We start from the raw sequence: 21,184 nt of genomic DNA on the forward strand, positions 1-21,184 counted from the left end.
CCCGTTCTGTATAATGTAAAAAACTAATCTTGCTTCGAAATGTTTATGAAATATTAAGGTATTAATTTACCGACGTAAATATTTTGGTTTTATCCTGCTGTTTAACAAAAGCTCAAAAAAATATGAAATAAATTCAAATATTATTTTTTCCAGGTCAAATCTATTTATTGAATTCATGTAACTCTAAGCCTTAAAGATTTTAGAGCCTTCGAAACAGAGCCTAAAAACTTAGAAATCTGGAATATCTCTAACGTCCTATTTTCAACTTTCGTGTTAGTAGATTCCAAACGAGTATTTATCCAAATGATGATTAAAAGTGATTAAAGAGAGTGAGATTGAAGATGGATTGGTAAGATTTGGACATAAAAAAGAATAAAGAGGGCACAAAACAGCTGGACATGCAAAATAGATTTTGATGCAGAAGGAAAATTTGGGAAGAGAGAGAAAGGACAATCAGAGAGAGAGGGAGAGAGAGAAAGATGGAGACTAATTTACAGAAATGATAGGGAAGGAAAGTAGTAGATAAAAAAGGAGATAGGGATAGAGAGACGTTGGTAAAGAAGAAAATAAATTTATGGAGGGAGATAAAAATAGAGATAGACGGAGGGAGAGAGAGAAACGCTTACACCTAGGAAATAAATATATGGAGACATGGGGCTCAGTCATTCATTCTCATTCTCAAAAAACTCAATCTAAATATAAGTACATATATAAATATAAACACAAATCTATGATCTTTCTGTCGCATGAGAAACTGACAAAAGCCAAAAGAAAAACTGCTACAGGAGCAGAACGGCTCAATTGAGATATGGGAAAAGGCTAATTTCTTCAACATTTGATCAGAACGAAATCTAGAGAACGAATCAATCGAGGTTAAGGGTCCAGCCAAGCTTGTCTTCGGTGAGACCCATCTGCAGACTAGTGAGGGCGGAGTAAAGCTGCTGAGAGACTTCCCCCACGCCATTGTTCTTATACTGCACCCTGCGGCCAACACCAGTAATCTCAGCTCTTAAATATCTCTCAAGATTATCTTCGTTGTAGAGAGAGAATAAGAGAGAGAAATGGAGAAAGTAGTGGCTACAAACAACCCCACAAGCTGATTAGATGCCTAGAGAAAGAGAGAGAGAGAGGCGAGATGGGGCCAGTAAGTGAGAAAGAGTAGCCATTGGTAACCACAAAGTAATTAGAGTCTTGGAAAAGGGAGAGGGATGATGGAGGAAAGCATATGTGAGAGAGTTGGATGTAGTATGAGAAAGAAAGATTGATTATAAGGTAGGTAGGAGAGAGTAGCTATTGGTACTCATATAATTAGCGTCTCAGAATGTAAGAGAGAGGAGAGGAAGGAAGAGAGAGTGACTGCTGGTAAAAACTGAAACCCATAATATAATATGATTCTGGGAGAATTGGGAGAGGCGGAGGCAAAAGAGTAAGAGAGACAGAGTAAAGGTGACTAATGAAACCCAGTACCTAATTAGTTCCTCAGAAAAATGAGAGACTAGCGAGAGAGAGAGAGAGGGAGAGAGAGATGACTTCTGAGAGAGAGAAACAAAGGAAGATGGATGGACCCACCGGGCTTGCTAGAGTGGATATCACGAGAAGGAAACTTCATCTCTAAGACTCCAAAGTTGAGCATGCCAAGGTGGGAGAAATTTGAGATGGGTGAGCTACTGGGAACTTCATCTCTAAGACTAGCCTTGGCAAAAATGTGAGGAAAAAAGATGGGGCATACGATGTAATTTTACAAATCCAAACGTGAAATTATGGAGCCGTTGAATATTAATGAAAGAACCCATAAAAATATATTGAAAAAAAGATAGATAGATAGATAGATAGAGAGAGAGAGAGAGAGAGAGAGAGAGGCGCAACAAACGGGAGTTACCTCTGGCCAAGATATGTGATACTTCCCACGGGAGAGACAACCACTGCCGTTCCTGTGCAGAAAACCTCATCTGCATCAAGTAATTCTTCCACAGCTACAAGCCGCTCCTCCACCTACAAGATCAAGTTTTCCTGAAGTTTTCTTTCAAATTATAAAATAATTCTCAAGAAAAATCACTAATGTTAAAGCCCAGAAACAATTTTTTTCTAGACTACACACGGCAATAAGAAGCAGTCAAGAAGGGAGACTGGAATTGAAAAGAGTCTAGTTAATTCTACTTGAAACATGGTGAAACAACCCCAGGAAAGAAATGTGTAAGCTAGTCAAGAGATAGCCTCAAGATCACCATGATTAGGGTTTGACTTTAATGATGATGGCAAAGAATGGACAACTCTGATAATGATGATGAGTTGTGATTATCATCGTCATCCAATGATATTATGAAAAAAATTGTCCTCGATATTGTGCAGTCTTTGTCTATGGATGATGATTTTTTTTCTGAAAATAAGTCTATGGATGATGATGATGACATGAAGGGATGATGATGACGATGATCATTGCCTTCATCATCCAATGCTTAATAATGAATTTATCATCGTCATCATCATTGCTATAATGGAAAGAAAAAAGCACCATTCCTATCGGCTAAAGTCAAACATAAAAAATAAGAAAATAGCAAAAAGTAAAACATGGACACTGATGATGATTCTTTCAGAAAAAAGGACAGCGATGATTATGATGAGGAAATTTTCAAGAGGATGACGTTGATGAGCAATTTGTCATCCATCCCACAAAATAGGTGGGATTTTTCTGAGCAGGGTTTGCACATCACTGAAGATGATAACGAGTGGACCATAACGATGATGAATTCATCACCATCATTGTTCTCGTCCGTCGACGATTAGTACATATTTGTTATCCTCATTGTCCACTCAACATCTATGGATGATGACAAAGATAATGACAAGGCTAATGAGAAGTAGTGATGACAAAGAAAATGGTGACATGTAGGGATGATGATGATGATGATGCTGATGATTTTGCCATAGTCCATGAACCCTAACCATGAGTAACAAGAAAAACTGCCCAGGTACAATTTGCTACCTCAAAGCCTTGAACACGAGCGACATCAATTATGCTCTTCCGTGTAATTCCAGGCAGAATTGTCCCCTTGGTGGCCGGAGTTGAAATTTTATTACCCTGCTCATATTTTTTCCAGGAATGGAAACACGGTCAATTCAAAGCGAAGAAAGGCTTATAAGTATAAAAAATCCAAATGGGTATAAAGGAGATTTTTACATGCCTTCACAACAAAAATATTACATGAAGAAACCTCCTCCAAGTACTTATTATTGACTGAATCAAGATAGAGGACATCTGAATAGCCTTTGTTCTTGGCTGCAGCCTGAGCCTTAAGGACCTTCAAACAATAAATTCAAGGGGGTTCTTTTTTATCAACGAAATCTCCACATTAACTATTTTCAAAGAACATCCTGAGCCTCGTTTCTTTTTCATAGAAAATCTATTACCGAGGCATAATTCCCGATTGTTTTCACGTTTCCAGTTCCACCTGGCGTTGCTCGGTGATAATCAGACGCCACAATCAAGTTAATAGGTGCCAGGCCCTCCTGCCACCGATCAAATGTAGACATTTCAATTATATTGAATGATTGAAGTAAAACGTAAAACAAAAGGCTTGAAACCAAGGAGATAAAAAAATTCAATCAACCAAAAAAATTAAAATTGGAAAAATAAGATGATAAAATGAAAAGTGGGTTATACAACCCACCTTGAAATAATTACCAACTGGAGATACATAAATAAGAAACACGTATTCAGGGGCTGGAGCAAGGCCAAGAATAGGCCCACTCCCTAGCAGCAATGGTCTGATATATAAAGATCCTTTGCCAGCAGGCGGGACCTAATTTAACACGAAGTTTAAAGTCAAATTATGAAAAATCTGGAAAAATACAAGTAAAAAGCCAAAGATCTAAAGTTACCCAGCGTTTGTTTGCCAGAACAGTCTCCTTCACAGCCTCCACAAACTGGTCAGCCGGTGGTGCAGGCATGCACAGCCTTTCGGCCCCATCAATCATCCGTTGAGCATTCTCTTCTGGACGAAAAAGCAATATTGAACCGTCGTGTTTCCTGTATGCTTTAAGTCCCTCGAAGAGACCCTACAAAATAGAAAGAATACAAAAATCACGAATCAGTAAATAGAAAAAGATTGATTATATATCTTTTTCTTTTCTTTCCAGCTTTAAAATTTATCTTCATTGCATAATTAGGAACGCCTTTCTGCCAGAAAAACGTGGCAGTTACTATTCTCTTCTTTCCGTCTCTCTTCTCTTCCCTCACTCCATTTCGCTGATATAAAATGACAACCCAATATAAGTTAAAAATCACTAGATAGGCATTTTCATTTTGATTTTGATGGTCAAAGAAAAATGTGTCTAATGGCAAAAGCGTCAAGCCACATCAGACAAAAATGGGTCAAAAAAAATAATTTCTAACCTAGTAAACGAATTGGAATATTAAAAAAAATGCATATTTTGCATAGATATAATGATATTCAGACGAATACTTATTAAAAAAAAAAAAGTAGCCAGCAAAAGCTTATCACGTTAAAATTAAACACAAACTTCGGGCGGAATGTAACAGGATGTCTATTAATGGACGCACTGCATGAGATAAGTCCAGACTAGGGCTGACCTGGCCATAATTTAAAACTCCTGCGGAAGGGCTCAATTCAATGTTCCCAAAAGGTTCAAGTTTTCCCTGGTTAAAGATGCCATCACCAGCACAACGTGAAACGTACATGTAATCAGTTGGTACCAACCCAAATCCGAGGCTATCCCAATTGACATTTGCCAACTCATAAGATTCCCTCCTGCATTGCATATACGGAAAGAATCCATAACTAATTTTTAAAAATAAACATGAATCATATTTTGTTTTCAAAAATGAAAGCAGAAACAAGCTATTACAAAGCTACTATCAGAGTTGAACCTCGATAGTTAAACATACCTGACTGTACTAATCCCAGCAGCTTCACATCGGACTCCAGATGCTACTCCAGAATCCGAAGCTAATGATGGAAACGATCTTCGAATCTGTAAACAAGCGGCATATGAACATCAATTTTAAAATCGCTGAAATAAGATTCGAAAAGGATAGATTGAATAGATATGCAAGGAAAAAAAACCAACCTTGCATTAACAAGTAGATTAAAAAATAGAATAAACTGAGACAAACGAAAACAAAACCGACCAAGGAGGCAGCCCAAAGCACAATCACGCTAAAATACATAACATAAGGTAGAGACTGAATCCAAGCTGAAGGAAAATAATCGAAAAAACAGCGGCAATCAGTCAAAAATAAAACATTCCCGCAAAAGGGCTGACGGGGAAGGAATCAACACAGCGTAATACTAAAAAAAATAAAAAAGAAATACTTAAAAAAAGGAAAAAGAAAGAAAGGGAGAGATTGAGAGCGAGGCCTTGATGAACGAGGATGAAGGAAGACAGGGTCTTCTTCGGGAAGAAGGAAGGCGGATTGGAGATGAAGAAAGGGCGTCTCTTGGGCAAGATCGAAGACGAGGGGGGCATGCCAAGCCGCAATCCATGGCCACTCCCACCATGCCGGCTGCGCAGACGAACGAACTACTGCCGTCTCGACGAGCGAAGAGACGGAGAAAGTCGCGATTTTCTTATTTAATACTCCGAAACGGATGACGTCTTGGACGGATGACGGTATGGACGGATATTTGTTGAGATCATCTCAATGAGATGTTTCTGTTGGACGGACGAACGTTTGTGACGGATGACGGATTGGGACGGAGGATAGGGACGGATGACGGTTTGTGACAGACGATTCTTAGGGATGAATAACCCATGGGAAGGACATTGGGATGGATATTTATTGAGATGGTTTCTGTTGGACGGACGAAAGTTTGTGACGGACGACGGGTTGGGATGGATAAACCTTGACCGACGATGGTTTGGGACGGATAATGCCAAGAGACGGACAATCGGGACGGATGACGATTTGTCACAGACGATTCTTAGGGATTAATAACTAGAGCTGTTGGATGAAAACGGATGACGTATTTGGACGAGCAGAATGCGACTGAACAGAATTCCGTTCCGTTATCCGTCCGTGGAATTTTTTCATCTGATTCATCATTCCTCACAGTTTTGTCATCGTCACAAGTCTGCCATCAGTTTCATTCCGTTATTCATCTGTTACAGAAAGTGGAACGGATGACGGACGTATGCATGACGGAACAGTGCCTTTTATATAAAGATATTACTAGAAAATAGAAAATTATGATTTATGCTAAATCCCCATTAAAAAATCGAAATCTCAAATCTGTCAACCCTAATTCTACTGCAGAGCGCCGTGGCCCGCCTCTAATCCAGCTTCTTCTCTGCAGTGGACATCCTTCTTCTCCGCAACATCTCTAATCGGCTTCTTCTCCACAATGGACATCAGTTAAGAAGAATAATTCTATCATCATCATATTGATGTGGGAAATTCAGTCAGAATTGGGAACTTTAATTCAGCATGAAATATCTTATGTTTTCTCAAAAAAATTAGTTCTGTGATTTTTAAATGTTAACCTGAATGACTAAAAGTTTATTTTGAACTTATAAGCGTTAGCTTTTGCTGGTGTTTGAGAGTAAGACCAGTTTATGTGTTTCCAGAATCCTTGCATCTACAATGTGCATGTTTCTGTCGACTGATTTTCACTTAAATATAATAACTTTTTCTAATCAGCATTTGAGTTCTAATTTAGTATATCTTACATTCAAATTCTTTAGTTGCTAAGTCCAGTTGAACTTAGTTGCGTTATCGTCTTCTATCCCCAAGAGGAAAATGCAACCCATGTTAGTTCTCTCTAGTAGCTATATTCACTTTAGAGTGAAGGGAAGGAGTGAAGGAGGCGCAGAAAGAGAATCAAAAGTATGTGTGGATTTAGAAAACAATCACATATGCACATAGCCCAATTGATGCTAATCTCATTGCTTCGACGAAAAGAATCTTACTTGTTAAGAGAGGATAAGCTGGAGGATCTCCTCCGAGTACTTGAAGGACTTCTCCGTCTCTTCAAGTATATCTTTTGATGTCCAAAAGACTATTTTCATTTGACACTTAAGGCCCATGTATCAAGGTAATTTGATCATCATTTATTAATGATATTGTAATCAGAATGGTCTTTCTAGAAATTGGCCTTTAATCCTGAAAGCTCACTTCACATCCCGCCATATTCTTCCTTCCGACGCTTTGCCCATAGGCGTTTCTTTTTTAGAGAAATAGCTTTAGAATGTTTGAAGGTTAAGGAGAGAGGGTGGGGATGCAGCCCTGTACATGAATTGGGTAATTCCATTATATATTAAAATAGGTTACTTTGTAGTCGTAGCCATTACATGGGGGAAGACGGAGATAATGAGACGAACCACCGTGATGGAGAGTGCCAGCCCACTCCATTCGAGACGTCTTCAGAGCCATCACCCTCGTCATCGACGGCGCCGCCAGTCCGTGTCCAACCTGACCGCTATGCCAAGGCAAAGGTGAAGACGCCCAGGTTCAAATACCCTCAATAAAGCACGTACGCGTATTGGACCATTTTTTATTTTCGTCGGTACGTGCTTGCTATGTTCGTCATTTTAACGTGTTCGTTTGTTCGTGTTAGTACCCGCCATGTATCTTGTCTTCATGTTGTCGTGTTTTATTTTTGTTTTTTAAGGGATGCTGTACCCTTAGTAAGGACTATCGTACCCTCACTAAGGGCTATCCCACCCTTTGTAAGGGCCCATCATGACCCTATATAAGGGCACGATGGGTGCCCCAACAATCAGACCTGATTATCATTGTTGAAAATTATCATGCTAGTCTAGGTCTCTTGGGAAGAAAGAAGAAGAAGGGAAGGGAAGAAGGGGTGGGGGGGGCCCGTCGAGCCTCCGCGCGATCTCAAAACCATATTGCGCCCTTCGAGTCACCGTCTGCAACAACGCCACCTGTCATGTCGCCTACCCCCATGACCTCGTGCTCCGCCGTTGCTTGCACCGTCCGCACTACTAGCGGCAACTCCTACACCCCATACTCCACTGCTGAAACTGCCATGCCGCTTGTGTCGTGTAGCGCCACCCATTCAGTGATGCGATGCCTGCACCATACCATGCTGCCTTCCTCCTCCGTGTCATCTGCGTTGACTCAATATCTCGTTCTTGCCTCTCCAACGTCACGTCTCATGTGCCACAACCAGCCGCTAGTCGAGCGATGCCTTGCTGTCTCTGGCACGCCTTTGCCCCACCTGCCGCAATGGTTGTTGCACTGACGCGTACATCAACAACGAGCGACACCATGGACGAGGTATGTTGTTCCCCACCTTGCTCTGGTTAGAATAGGTGAGAGAGAACTATATTCTGATAACTATGACTTAAGGGAATTCTTAGGTACGGGTTGAGCCTGTCCAATACGTGTGACCAATAATGGAATTATTCCACTCGACGTTGTAGTTGCCGTCGTCGCTCCAATGAAGGTCAAAAGGTCATCATCACCATCATCAGTCACATGCCCCGAAGCTTGAAGCTCGGCAAAACCCCTAAGAGTCAAGGCGTGCACTTACATCCACCTTGGAACACTGCATCACGTAGTTTCATCACTATAGGAACTTACCCATCGGACGACGTCATCAACGACATCACATAGTTACCGATTGCCTGAGTAGTGTCGCTCCTATGCTTTGAGGCCCGCAGCCCCACACATGCACCTGCCAGCACCGTCACTACATACGTGGCCCTGAGCCATGGGCCTCAGCACACGATACACCAGCCAGTCCAACCCCAGACTTGACGCTCCTTGCGCCACCAGCACCCACGTTGACACCATCGTGCGCGGCCCGTGTAGGCGTTTACGTGTTCAGCGCCCCAAGTTGGGCTCTGCACGCCCAGCACTACCTGTGGGGGTGCCGCATGCCCTGCAACTGTCTTGGCACTCTTAGTGCGCCAATGCCTTAGTTTCCTGGCTGGACGTCTCCCGCCTCGCACCTCGTACATGCAGTGCACACGCGCGCACCACGCTTGGTGCCTGCGCGTTTCTCATGCACGACACCCATGCCTCTGCCGCCCAGCCTGCGCATCCCACACGTGCACGTGCTCTTGGTGGATCATGTGCCCAACACGTGCACAGCCTGTCCTAATCCATTGCCCTTACCAGTGACTAGCACGAGCACCATTAGGGCCTTGGGTTTAAAGATTAGAGTTGGGTGTCACCACCCAAGATGCATGTGGTGTTCACGCTTTAAGGACTCAATCCCCTATTCTGAGCCCAAGTACATGAACATGCCCTCACAATAAGCACGCAAACCTCTGTGCACGAAATGTCATATATATATTTTGATGTCCTTCCAAAGTATCCTTTGAATATGAATATTTTGAATATATATTTAACAAAATAGTGATCTCTAAATGAATGGATATTGTATCATTGAATGATGAAGGAGATATAGAATGGGTGCCTGGCTTGTCGGCCACATATATTTTCATCAATCTTCCTCTTGGAAAAATACAAATAAATCTAAGATAACAAACCTGGTTCTTTGTATTGATGCCCAAATATATTGTTTTATTTATGCTTGTGGTTTTATTTATGGTTTTTTATCAGTCTACCAAAACAACTCTTCCATCATAGCTTTTTTTTAGGAGTAAGCTCCATAATCAAGTAAACTTCCTTATACTTTATTTCAACTTTTGATGAGACCTTGGATCTTTTACTCATGCAATACCACCATTGGTGTCACACAAAATGGAATAGGGTCTATGATGAATGGGATGACTCCAAGGCTAGATGTGAAATTTTAATCACCATTTGTCTTTGGAAGAATTAGCTGAGTGTTGTAATCAACTCTCATGTTAAATCTTAGGTTTACCTACATGTATTTCAAACATGGATATGTTGTTTTCAAGCATAAAATTGAAAACTCCATTTTTTAAACCCTTGAGTTTCAATTCGTCTCCTCCATGAACTATAAAAATGTCTTATTTCCATTTGAAGACCTCAAGAACAGAGCTCATATCATTTTAGATCTTATAGAAAATAGAATATAGGCCACCTTAGGCATTTTACATAGAATTGTGTATACATACGACATATGATTATCATGATACAATGGAGATCTCTTATAGTTTGTCCTGAAAACCTTTTTGGCTGATGATTCATATGTTCATGAATTTAGAGAATACTGATAACCTTGTTGTTCTATCCCTTCATGGACAATATTTAATAATCATTCATTTATTGAGGATAGTGACGAAGCGAAAATGGGTGTAATTTTGTCGTTGTTATTTTTGCTTTGATCAAATAAAATTTTATTTTGTAAACTTACTCAGATATGTATAGTGTTGAGTAAGGTTGTCTCCACAGGGATTGGAACTTAGAAGTAGAATTAATTTAGAGTAGGAGGGTTAACAAACACCACAAGGTGTTTCTTTTAATCTCTAAGTGAAAGTAAGGAAGAATTTAATGGTGATTTATAAAGGAAAATATCCTTACCGATTTTATGTAGACCTCAAATTTTATTAGTGATTTAAAGAAATTTATGGAGAATTTTTAGACGTAGTTTAGTAGGAGAATTTTGAGGATCAAGCTTGAACTCAAACTGTTTGTTAAAATGCCTAAAAGAAGATTTTGGATTTCTATGGAATTTTTATAGGAACGAGGGTGAATTTTTAAGATGTATTATCAGAGTATGTGTATAGATTAGGAAGTATATCTTCCAAAATTTTATTGTATATTTTTAGAGATTTTTAATTCGGTTGAAATATTTAAATCGGTTGTTTGAAAGTCGTTTAGACTACAGGCGTACCAAGTGTTTGATGAAATGCCTCATAGAAATTTTCTTCTTTGCTCAATATCAAGTTGATTTGATTTTGAGGAGATGGATTGAGGAAATGATTCCTCAATCCTTACACTCTATACTATGAGTTAAAAATTAAAATGTACTTACTGGATTTATGCACCAGCTTGGAGTCGCCAATAGCTCCAAACTCCGCTCCGGCCACATCATCCTTCAGGGTAAGTAGTTGTTGAATTTCTCCCTCTTCCTCTCTTATCTCTGGATAATCTCCCTTCAGGCCATGGCTCTATCACCGCCGTTGACCGAGAGACTAAGGAGAGACGAGAAGATGATGAAGGATCGGGAATTCATCGCGATCTCGGAGTCGCCATTGGCTTCAGACTCCATTCCTGGTCGGAGTATTCCCTCTAGATAAATCTTCATAATTCTTATTCTTCTATCACTCTCTTCACGTTCTCCCTTCAGGTTGTGGCACTATCACTGCATTCGACCGAGAGAATCAAAAGAAAATGAAAAAGAAGGAGGATCTTCCGCCGTAATTTTATTTCAAAAGAAGCGTTTGAGTTCGGCGGCGAAAGATGGTTTTCCGGCAACTTACATCCATTTTATAGGCCAGTAATGGTCTAAAGACCTTCCTGGCATGTATGGGACAACTCTGGCAACGTCTCCGCTGACGAATCCGCAAAAATCCACTTTCTCGTCACCGGAATGACGTCGCCGGTGTCTGGGATAGTGGCAGGAAGAGTAGTTATGTCGAGATTATTCTAGACCGTCAGATGCTCTTTGAGAGGGATCAACGGCTATGATTAAATCGTAGTCGTGGACCCTCTTTATCTACAGTGGACCTTGCTCCGTCAGCGGTGCCACATCAGCTCCGAATGTTAACATGGTCATTCCCAATTCATCCATGATGGAGCTCCGCGCTGAGTTGTTGCCTGGAAATAAAAGAAAAGAGAAAAAGAAATTAAAAGACGATCTTGATCGTTCGATCTTCCGAAGGAAGATTGACAGTCAAGATTATAACATGCTTTTTAATAAAAGCCCAAACCAACATGGGCTTCGGGCCGGGTAGGCTCAACGCCCGGTCAGGTTTCGTTTGAGAATTATTTAAGATCGCGGCCCGATGGGCCGCGATCATATCTCAAACGAGACCGATGGCCCAGCCCGATCGGATTTAAAAACCTGGGTTTTCGCAATCCCATAGCGCTCATTTCAGAAAAAAAAACAGTATTTAAATTTTGCATTTTTTTAATTCTGAAATGAAATAAACCACTTGCCTTGGGGCACTGACGGGGAATACTTGAGCTGCCTTGAGGCTAGGCTTTGAGCGACGGCTGTGTTGCGGGTGCCACCTGAGGCTTCGGCAGTTGCTACGGGTGGCCCCTGCGGTGCGTCGGCCTTGGCTCAGCCTTGGCGGCTATTTAGGGGCCCAATTTTTATTATCATATGTATATTTTTATTAATATTTTACTCTTATTAATATTTTATTTGTTTATTTTCTTTCTATTTAATCAACAAATTCCGTACTATGTTTATCAATGCAAAACCCATTAAAAATATGACATTTTACATCATGACTGAATAATTGCATGAAAATGGATTTAACATAAAAATGCATGTTTATTTCTTTGAATGACTTCATAAAACCTTAAGAAATGTCAATTTGCAAGCATGATTAATGACTCGTGAGATAGTATCACTGCACCATTCTCCAATAGCACATAATTATCCACACAAAGGATTATAATTGCAGTGTCCTCTGTGGTCTTCATGTTTAAACACATGGTGCATCTTCATTCTTAATGAAGACATGATGTATGGTCACTTTATCAAAACTCAACTTAGGGAAGCTTGCTACAGTCAATAATTGGACCTTTCCAGCCTACACACTTGGATGTAAAATTTTAGGCTGTATCATATATTGAGTTTATCATTGCAGCTAATGAAAACTATTTGTGCACAAACTTTGCCTTTGAAAATTTTAACCTGTCTATCAACACTGATCTCTCTTTAAAGATCCACTTCAAACTCATAATTCCACAACCTTTGAAGGTTCTACCAAGTTCTGAACTTGATTTAGGTGTATGGAATGCCTTTCAGAATCCATAGGTTCCTGCATATTTCTAGAGCTATGATGGAGCAAAATTAAGGGTTGTAGCTTATTTTTAACATTCATTTTTCTCAAATTACATAATATTATTGGCCTTTAATATCTGACAATACATATATAGAGGGGATATCAAGGTTATCTTCACTCAAACTTGAATCTTAAAGATAAAATTAATAAAAGTGTTAGAAGAGTGGGAGAAGAAATATTAAGATGATGATACTAGCAAATGAAGTTATTATAGATAATATATAGTGGTAGAAATATAACTATAAATATTTTATATGGATAGGTAGAAGATAGGGAGAAGTTGCAGAGCAAGGCTATCCCAAGACAGAAAGAACCTTACAAATAAAGAAACAAATAATCCATAGTAAGTGTTTGTATAAATGCTGCAATGATAGAGAAAGTATTATCCACATTTTTTTAGGCTGAAATTGGATTTATTATTGAATAATACTAAAAAATGGCAGAATGAGATGGTACATAAATCTAAAGTTGTATGTGTAATTTTTGTCCAAAGGAAAAATATAAATAGAATGAGACATTCACATGGTAGATGAAACGTCTGTAATATACAGTAATTTCATTCACGAGTTTTTTATTATTTTTAATTCATACATGTCAAGCCTATATGATATTTAGGTTTTGACTTACCAGATTTTGTCACTATATGGTGGGTGTTGCTGTCAGCTCTAAACCTCCACTCTGTCACATCTTCCTTTAAGCTCATCAACAAGTCTCTCCCCCCCCCCAACCCCCACTCTCACCTGTTCCATATCCTTCCTTTTTTTCAAGGATCTATCACCCCCTCACACCCAAAGAATTAAAGAAATAAATCATATGAGACTGGGATCTTCCCTCACTTAAGATTCAAGGATAACATTTTCTTTCAGCAAGCCCATCATAGGGTGATGTAGCTTAAATTTGTTAGGGTATGAGTGTCTCATTTTGTCGACCGTCAACATCGGATCATTACTGGCGCTTATAGAATCAAAGAGATAGATTTCTGCATCTCCATCATCGAAAACGGCTAATTGGCATTGGAGACGATGATCAGGGGAATAAATGGATCGCTTTTCCCAAGCGGTTTGGCTTCCATTAGGGAGGGTTCAAAGGTTGTAATTAAATCACAGGTTTGGAACCCTTTAGAAAGGCAATACTTGACCTAGTGTTGTCCCATCAACCTCTGGTGCCAACCATCACCTTTGTATTTGTCCATGTCAACTCTTCATATCGTCAATTCGGTGCAACAAAGAAGAAGAAAGAGCCTGGCAGAGACACGCGTGGATTGGTAACATAAGCCCTTTTCACATTTAAATCTGAGTTTGTTGAATAAGCTTAAAAGGATTATTTCACTCACTTGACTAAAATCTTATAGATGGTGAGGAGGATAAAAGTCTATAGGTTTTCATTTTTTGTAAAATCTTTTAATATTTATAGTATTTCACATTTAAATTTGATTTTTTTGATAAATTTTCAAGGATTATTTAGCTCACTTGACAGAAATCTTAGAGACGGTTTCAAGAGGATAAACTTCTATAGTTTTTCAGTTTTTAATGAGATCTTATCATTTTATAATTTTTCATAGATTAATTTGAGTTCTTTGGATTATAGCTTTCAAAGAATATCTCACTCAGTTGACGAAAACCTTATATTGTCGTCAGGAGGATTCATCTGTTTGGAAGGATCTTAATGAAGACAAACACAAGGCAAATGAGATTCAAAACCTCTCTTCTCCTCCACTCTTAAGAAAACTTTGAGGTTTTAGGAATTTTTGAAAATTTCTCGAAATCACTTGCAAGTATATGGAGAAAGTTTCACATTTTACACATCAAAGAAATCCCATGAAAATAATTTTGAGAATTATCTTAAGCTAATGATCATTGTAAGACATCAGGCAAGAAGAATCTTGATTAAAACTATGTAAGCCCCCTTGTACTGGTGTGGCTTAATGGGTTCGATATTCGAACTTTAGCATGCAAAGGTGTCCAAAGTATTTGGTTGTTAAACGAAAAATTGGAGCAACTATCATCGCAACAAACTTTGCAAGGGGAAAAATATTATAATTAAAGGAACAAACATCGAACCAAATCAAAGTTATGATTTACGACAATCAAATCTTTTATTTTATCTTGGGTTTGAAGGGAATCCTTGCCATATATCAAATTTCTATGTCCTGGAACTTGGCATCAACTGAGCCATGGCTGGACAATTTCTGATCATTTGTTGAGACTACAGAAATAAAAAGAAGATGACGTGCAGTGTTCTCGACAATACAGCCAAGAAACGGAGCATATGGTTTCATATAAATCACTTGCAAGTATATGGAGAAAGCTTCACATTTTGCAAGTAAAAAAAAAATAATTTTGGGAAGTATCTTAAGCAAATGATCATTTGTAAGACATCGAGCAAGAAGAATCTTGGTTAAAACTACGTAATTTTGAGAAACTAACTCATTTATCATAGCTTTCAATTGTGGATTGTATCAATAGATGCAAATAATTTTACTCAATTATATGGGTTAGAGAATCAATCTTAAGCATGCATGGGCGTCCAAAGTATGTGGTTATTCAATTAAAAAAGTAAGAGCAAAGATCATCACAACAAACTTTGGAAGGGGAAAAAGATTATAATTAAAGGAACAAACATTGAACCACATCGAAGTTATGGCCTCACCTTTAACGTCATCATTCGGCGATTTACTTCAATCAAATCTTCTATTTTATCCTGGGTTTGAAGGCAATCTTTGCCATATATCAAATTTCTATGACCTTGAACTCAGCATCAACCGAGTCACGGCGGATGATTTCTGGTCTTTTGCTGACACTACAGAAATAAGAAGATGATGTGCAATGTTCTCACCAATACATCCAAGAAACAGTGCATAAAGTTTCCTACAATCTTCATCTCCTTGTACAAAATTCACAGAAAAGCTTCCTAGAGATTTTTCAAATTAGCAGGTTGAAGTGACATAATCTCCTTGTTCTTCTCTCCAGGTAAATGCCTCTGATTGACCTGGGGTCTACTTATATGAATCTACGTTGAACAGTATGTGATTCAAAGATGATATGTGCTTAAGCTCGTCTATTTTACAATTATTTTAGACATTTCAAATGCCCATAAAATGACCTCATGCCCCTTCCAATACATTACAGGAATTCTGTTATTTTACAGAATCAGTGAAGCAGCGAAACTTGACAGAGAAAATTTTGATGTTTATCCACGATATAATTTCCAAGTGAAGTATACCCATATATTTGACCTAGCTTGTACTGTAAACTTGATTGCCGGGGCTGAGATTGGGCGAGGACCAGTCTAAAACCATATAATAAAAGTAAAGGACCAAAGGACCAAGACCGAGACGGTCATTTCCTACCTGTTTGATATCAGAGGTAGGGATCTCAGTCTTGTGTCTTGACAGATTCAAGCAAACTTCAATCCATTAGCTTGGTTCAGTTAAAAAATTTTCGTTGCCCCCCCCTAAGCACAATTTAACCCTCAAACATCAATCATACTATATTTTTATCGGTTCCATTTGATTTTCGTACATCAAAGTACTTTGGAATCCTTTTCCTAGCTCTGAAGGGTGTACTACTAGAGAGAAAAAAATGAGGACTATTATAGAGGATGGTTACCTCAGGGAAAGACTGGATGATCCATAAAGAGCCAGGATTATCGTGTCAGCTACAGCAAATCCTGCCTTGGATCATAAGTAAGAAGGCGTAAGCTTGTTTTTAAAAGATGAAAAGAATTCATAAATAAAAAATTCTACCTCACAAAAACTAATGTTAGTCCGGATAAGATAAATGGAATTTTCAGAGATACAGTTTAATATGGAGGGACCATCTTTTTCACTATTATCGGGCACTTCAGACACTAAATTTTCATGTGTGCAAAGATCACGGAGACCTGATTTATTCACCTTGTTGTCTTCTGAGCTTATCATATTATTTTACATCCTCTTATAATTTCCCGCCTCTTCGTTATGGACACAAATCAGAATGCAAGGATGAAAAACCTTTGATCAAGATACTTACGATAGTTTAGTTCCAAGTCTATGCCATTATGGTATGATATAAAATTGAATCCGAGTTTTCAAATGGGAATAGTGTGATACCTTGTTCTTGATTTCGTTTTAACAATAGAGGGCTCCGGTCTTGCTAATCAAATGTTTAAATTTTTCGTTTGCTGCCACTAATTCAGAGGTGATTCCGGGCTCATTGGCAGAGTGGCCTGCATTCTCAACGACCTGTTCAAAGTTGAACCCATATTAATGGCACCATATATTTTAAATAACACACAATATTTTTCAAATAAAGCTATTTCTTTACTTTCGACACCCGATGAACAAATCGGCAAACATTGCATGAAAGAGGGTGAGTTTTCCTCAAATAGGTATATTCATTTTTTTTGAATTAAAAAAATGAATTTAGCCTATTTGAGGAAAACTCGCCCTCTTTCATGCAATTCATAATATAGGAAAGAAGGATCACCAATGCCTTTCATTTAACTTTAAATAGAAAAGTAGTGGCAAAAGCAAGCTGGCTTCCAGTAGAGTTGAACAGACAGTAAGTCCAAAGGTTTTTTAGAGACAAGTTAAATGATGGTTCTAATAACTTGTTCTGTACAACAGAGTAAATCAAGAAATTCTCGCTGCCTGCATGTTACATAAAGTAATACATAACTAAATTCACCTTAAATTCTGCTTCTGGCCATGCTTTGTGAAGATCCCATGCAGTCATCATCGGACAGCATACATCATACCTTCCCTGTTCCAAATCAACAACACTGAGAGTTAACTAAGATTTTCCCAAAAATATCAAAATAATATTACAGCCGACTAAGGAAATTTGGCAGGTGATAAACATCTTCTGAGGACATATAATTCAAAAAGAAGAAGAGCTGATAGCTCCACACGTGCGGACTGAACCACACGTGCGAGGCTTGAATAAATGGCGGGAAGAAGCTATAAATAAAGCGGAAGCCTTGGCGAAGCGGAGGGAAAGCGATTCTTCACGTAGTCGCCGGAGATCCTCCGCTGCAACCGCCGATCCGGCCAGCCACCCTAATCAGATGCCAGATCTGATTATCGCAGATACGATATTTCCGTTATTCTTCTTTGATCTTATCTCCTCCCTCTCCACACTGTTATTTCCGTGACATTTCCGTTCATTGCAAATTGTTGTTGGAAGCGAACTCCTATTGAGTACAATTTCGGTGAATACACTCTCAGTTTATCGGTGAATACACTAACAGCAGGACAATGGTGGGACCTGTATAATGATGGCCTTTATATGCCTTATTTTGTCGATGTTGTCCAACAAATACGAATCATTGGGAAAGAAGCCCATGTTTATGAAATAGTGGTTTTCAATTCGCGCAAACGCCTGGACCAAAAAAAAAGTGGAAAAAAGTTTAGGATTCAAACGGAAAATGAAACTCCATCTAACTAAGAGATGAGCACGGAAAAGCTCACCAATGAAAAGGAATCATCCTCTCCTTTTTGGATGTGAGCTTTGTTTTGCACAAGGTATGTAGTCATCAGTTCCCAGGAGGTCCATAACTTTGCAGCCCTATTCTGAGGGTGTGCAAGAAGAAAAGGCCATATAATCGTGCAATCATGAATTAGTATGCATATCTTTAAAAGAACCGATACAAAGATCTTGAAAAAAGATGATCGCTTAAAATTATTCGGGATGTTTTCAAATTAGGTGACTCAGCTATAAAACAGTCAGCTTTCAAGGTCACTTGCCTGAGTCTGTGGATCTTCAGACTTCAGCCTTTTATTATATGCTGTGATAAAGCTTGCCCTTTCGCTTTCAGGAATGAAATTCTGAAAAGACTCCCAAGCTGAATTTTTAAACGGTATAATGGTAAGACTTTCTCAGTATCCCATTAAAAATGCATAAAATTATAAGCAGAAGGATGCAGAAATATTATAAGTACAGTTAAAGAGAGTAAAGCAAGAAATTTACGTTATTTTTCTAGTAGGAATATTTAACTTAAAATTCATCTCAGTTTTGAACGTTCTGCTACTAAAACAAGGAGTTCCCCAGGCAAAGGAACTTAATATAGATAAGAGTAATTAATCATTTGAATAAACATAATGGAGAAGTTAATTTGAATACCATCAGGATATATTGCTGCAGCACCGCCCTCATAAAACCAGTCAAGTTCTTTTTTCCTAAGCAGGAAAATACCCCTCAAGATAAGCCCAGTCACCTAATCATACCATTATTTACAAAGCATAAGTTAATTTGAGTAGGGACGGCAAAATTTCCATTTCAACAAGATGATCTAGAAATTTCAAATTGGATACCTTTTGAGGATGCGCTTGAGAATATGTAATGGCTAGAGTGCTGCCCCATGACCCTCCAAAAACCTGCGTCACTTCCCAGAAATGAAGACCAAACCCATAAATTTAACAGAAAATTGGCAAAACTATCGATGTGATAATTATGACCTGCCATTCAGGAACTTCTAAATTTATCCGTAGCTTTTCGATATCCTCAACTAGATCCCAGGTAGTATTTTCTTCTAAGCAAGCATGAGGTGTACTCTTACCAGATCCTCTCTGGCGAAAAAAATAAAAATAAATTGAGAAATCGATCAGGAAACACCGAAATAGAGAAGAGTTAGTAGTACCTGATCGAAGAGAACGATCCGATAGAATTCAGGGTCAAAGAACTGTCTATTTCCAGGAGATGTTCCAGCCCCAGGACCACCATGCAGAAAGACCACCGGCTGTTGGGAATAAATTCAATACATAAAAAATTAAAAAAAATACTCAGAGATAAATTGACTTGAAGTTATTCAAGAGGCTCGTCATTTCAAGATGGCACCATATCTAATAAGTGCCTAACAAAGTTTCATTTTCTTGACTCAAATAGCACAAAAATGACTAAAACTAGGATTATACACAAGGAAGGCAAATGCAATATGGAGTTCATCCGATATTTACTGATAATATATGAAATCTAAAGGGGAGAAATTATCACTCACGTAGCCATTTGGATTTCCTGACTGCTCCCAGTATATAGTATGAACTTCCGAGACCTTCAGAAAACCAAAGCTGTACGGCTCTATAGGTGGGTAAAGTTCTGTTCTTAATCTCGACAATTCAGTCGAATCTGCGCTAGTTTGAAGATCCATTGGATGAACAGACGCCCTAATCCTTCCCAGCCGAGCGTATCTTCCTAGATAAGAACAAAAACAGATAATTTAAGAGACGTGAATCACAGAAAATAACAACTGAAATTTTTTGAGGAACTAGATTCAATACAAGCATTGTTTGCGTCACATGTTACATTCAAAACTACTTTGAAGAGCGTTCACATTTCAATCGCAGCACATCGGAAGAACAAAACAGAAAAGTTTAAAGAAGCGAAACACCCCAAAAGAAACAAGAATACTCCAGCTGAAATTTATTGATGAACTAAATTCCCCGAAACAACAATTTTCACCAATCGTAAATCTTTTTTGCGCAACATTTAAACATTCAAACGCAATATAGTATAAGACTGCTCAAAATCTCCATTGTTTGCGTCACATGCTATACTCAAACCTACTCCAAAGAGCGTTCACATTTCAATCGCACAAACTCGGAAGAAGCTTAAAGAAGCGAAGCACCCCAAAATAAACGATAAAACTACAGCTGAAATTCATCGAAGAATTAGATTCCAAGAAACAACTATTCTTAACTCTAGAAACTTTTGTTCGCACAACATTTCAAAAACGAACTCCAATCCAAAACCGTTCAAAATCTCTATTCAAGCATTTCTTAAGAATCACGAGAGAATTTCCCCAAATCCTCTCGATCTATTGGTTGTTGCATAAAGCAGAACCTGTAATGCCCCGAACACCGTTCGTCGACGCAGAACGCAAGGAGAGCGCTCGAATTTGATAACGCTGAGAACGATCTTTGAAACTACCACAGTTGATCAAGTAATTTCCGCGTTCCTGACATTGACAATGCTGATCTCGGAGGAAGAATCGGCGATTGGAAGGTTCGTTACCTCTCAGCGCTGTGAAATGCACAACTCCCAACGGTACCTCCATATCTATCCATCTCCCACTTCTTCGGAAAACTTATATGGAGAATGTTTTGGTAAGTTCGATTGAATTATAAAGAAATAAAGATAATAGAAATTGGACCCCCAATTAATGTTGGGGAAAGGAATATGACAGCCATCCCTCACAGAGTCTGCAGTTTTATTCGTCTCTACCTGAATTGGGCTGTGACGATGATTTCACACAGATCGGGCGGATTTTTTTTTTTTATTTGGGAAAACATATGGTCCTGGGTACGACCAACCACTAGGGTTGTGCCCACAGA

At 38.8% G+C, this 21,184-nt stretch overlaps 2 protein-coding genes across 9 annotated transcripts; both read right to left on the bottom strand.

Annotated features, from left to right (window-relative positions):
* Nucleotides 1-767: 767 nt before the first annotated feature.
* LOC144707541 (branched-chain-amino-acid aminotransferase 3, chloroplastic-like) lies at nucleotides 768-5,573 on the bottom strand. Its single transcript, XM_078580710.1, has 10 exons — nucleotides 5,379-5,573; nucleotides 4,907-4,992; nucleotides 4,592-4,769; nucleotides 3,880-4,056; nucleotides 3,669-3,800; nucleotides 3,409-3,507; nucleotides 3,183-3,299; nucleotides 2,984-3,079; nucleotides 1,880-1,992; nucleotides 768-981 (listed from the first exon to the last, which is right to left on the bottom strand). The coding sequence occupies exons 1-10, from the start codon at nucleotides 5,517-5,519 to the stop codon at nucleotides 864-866; spliced, it is 1,257 nt and encodes a 418-aa protein (XP_078436836.1). The 5' UTR covers nucleotides 5,520-5,573; the 3' UTR covers nucleotides 768-863.
* Nucleotides 5,574-15,397: 9,824 nt separating this feature from the next.
* On the bottom strand, nucleotides 15,398-20,922 carry PIP (proline iminopeptidase). 8 transcript variants are annotated; one of them, XR_013582563.1, is made up of 13 exons: nucleotides 20,694-20,922; nucleotides 19,852-20,045; nucleotides 19,495-19,593; nucleotides 19,313-19,423; nucleotides 19,169-19,231; nucleotides 18,978-19,071; nucleotides 18,602-18,699; nucleotides 18,326-18,427; nucleotides 18,123-18,236; nucleotides 17,544-17,618; nucleotides 16,967-17,098; nucleotides 16,485-16,545; nucleotides 15,398-15,675 (listed from the first exon to the last, which is right to left on the bottom strand). XR_013582563.1 is itself a non-coding variant. In XM_078581084.1 (12 exons), the coding sequence occupies exons 1-11, from the start codon at nucleotides 20,905-20,907 to the stop codon at nucleotides 16,985-16,987; spliced, it is 1,278 nt and encodes a 425-aa protein (XP_078437210.1). In that variant the 5' UTR covers nucleotides 20,908-20,922; the 3' UTR covers nucleotides 16,340-16,545; nucleotides 16,967-16,984. The 8 variants fall into 8 exon arrangements, 2 of the variants coding, with proteins under 2 accessions (XP_078437210.1, XP_078437208.1); XR_013582560.1 differs by having other exon boundaries at nucleotides 16,485-16,549; XR_013582564.1 differs by lacking the exon at nucleotides 15,398-15,675 and adding an exon at nucleotides 15,693-16,225.
* Nucleotides 20,923-21,184: the final 262 nt, after the last annotated feature.

The sequence above is a fragment of the Wolffia australiana genome, chromosome 9 (genome assembly GCF_029677425.1).
Source record: "Wolffia australiana isolate 7733 chromosome 9, ASM2967742v1".
In the NCBI taxonomy this organism is placed as follows: Eukaryota; Viridiplantae; Streptophyta; class Magnoliopsida; order Alismatales; family Araceae; genus Wolffia; species Wolffia australiana.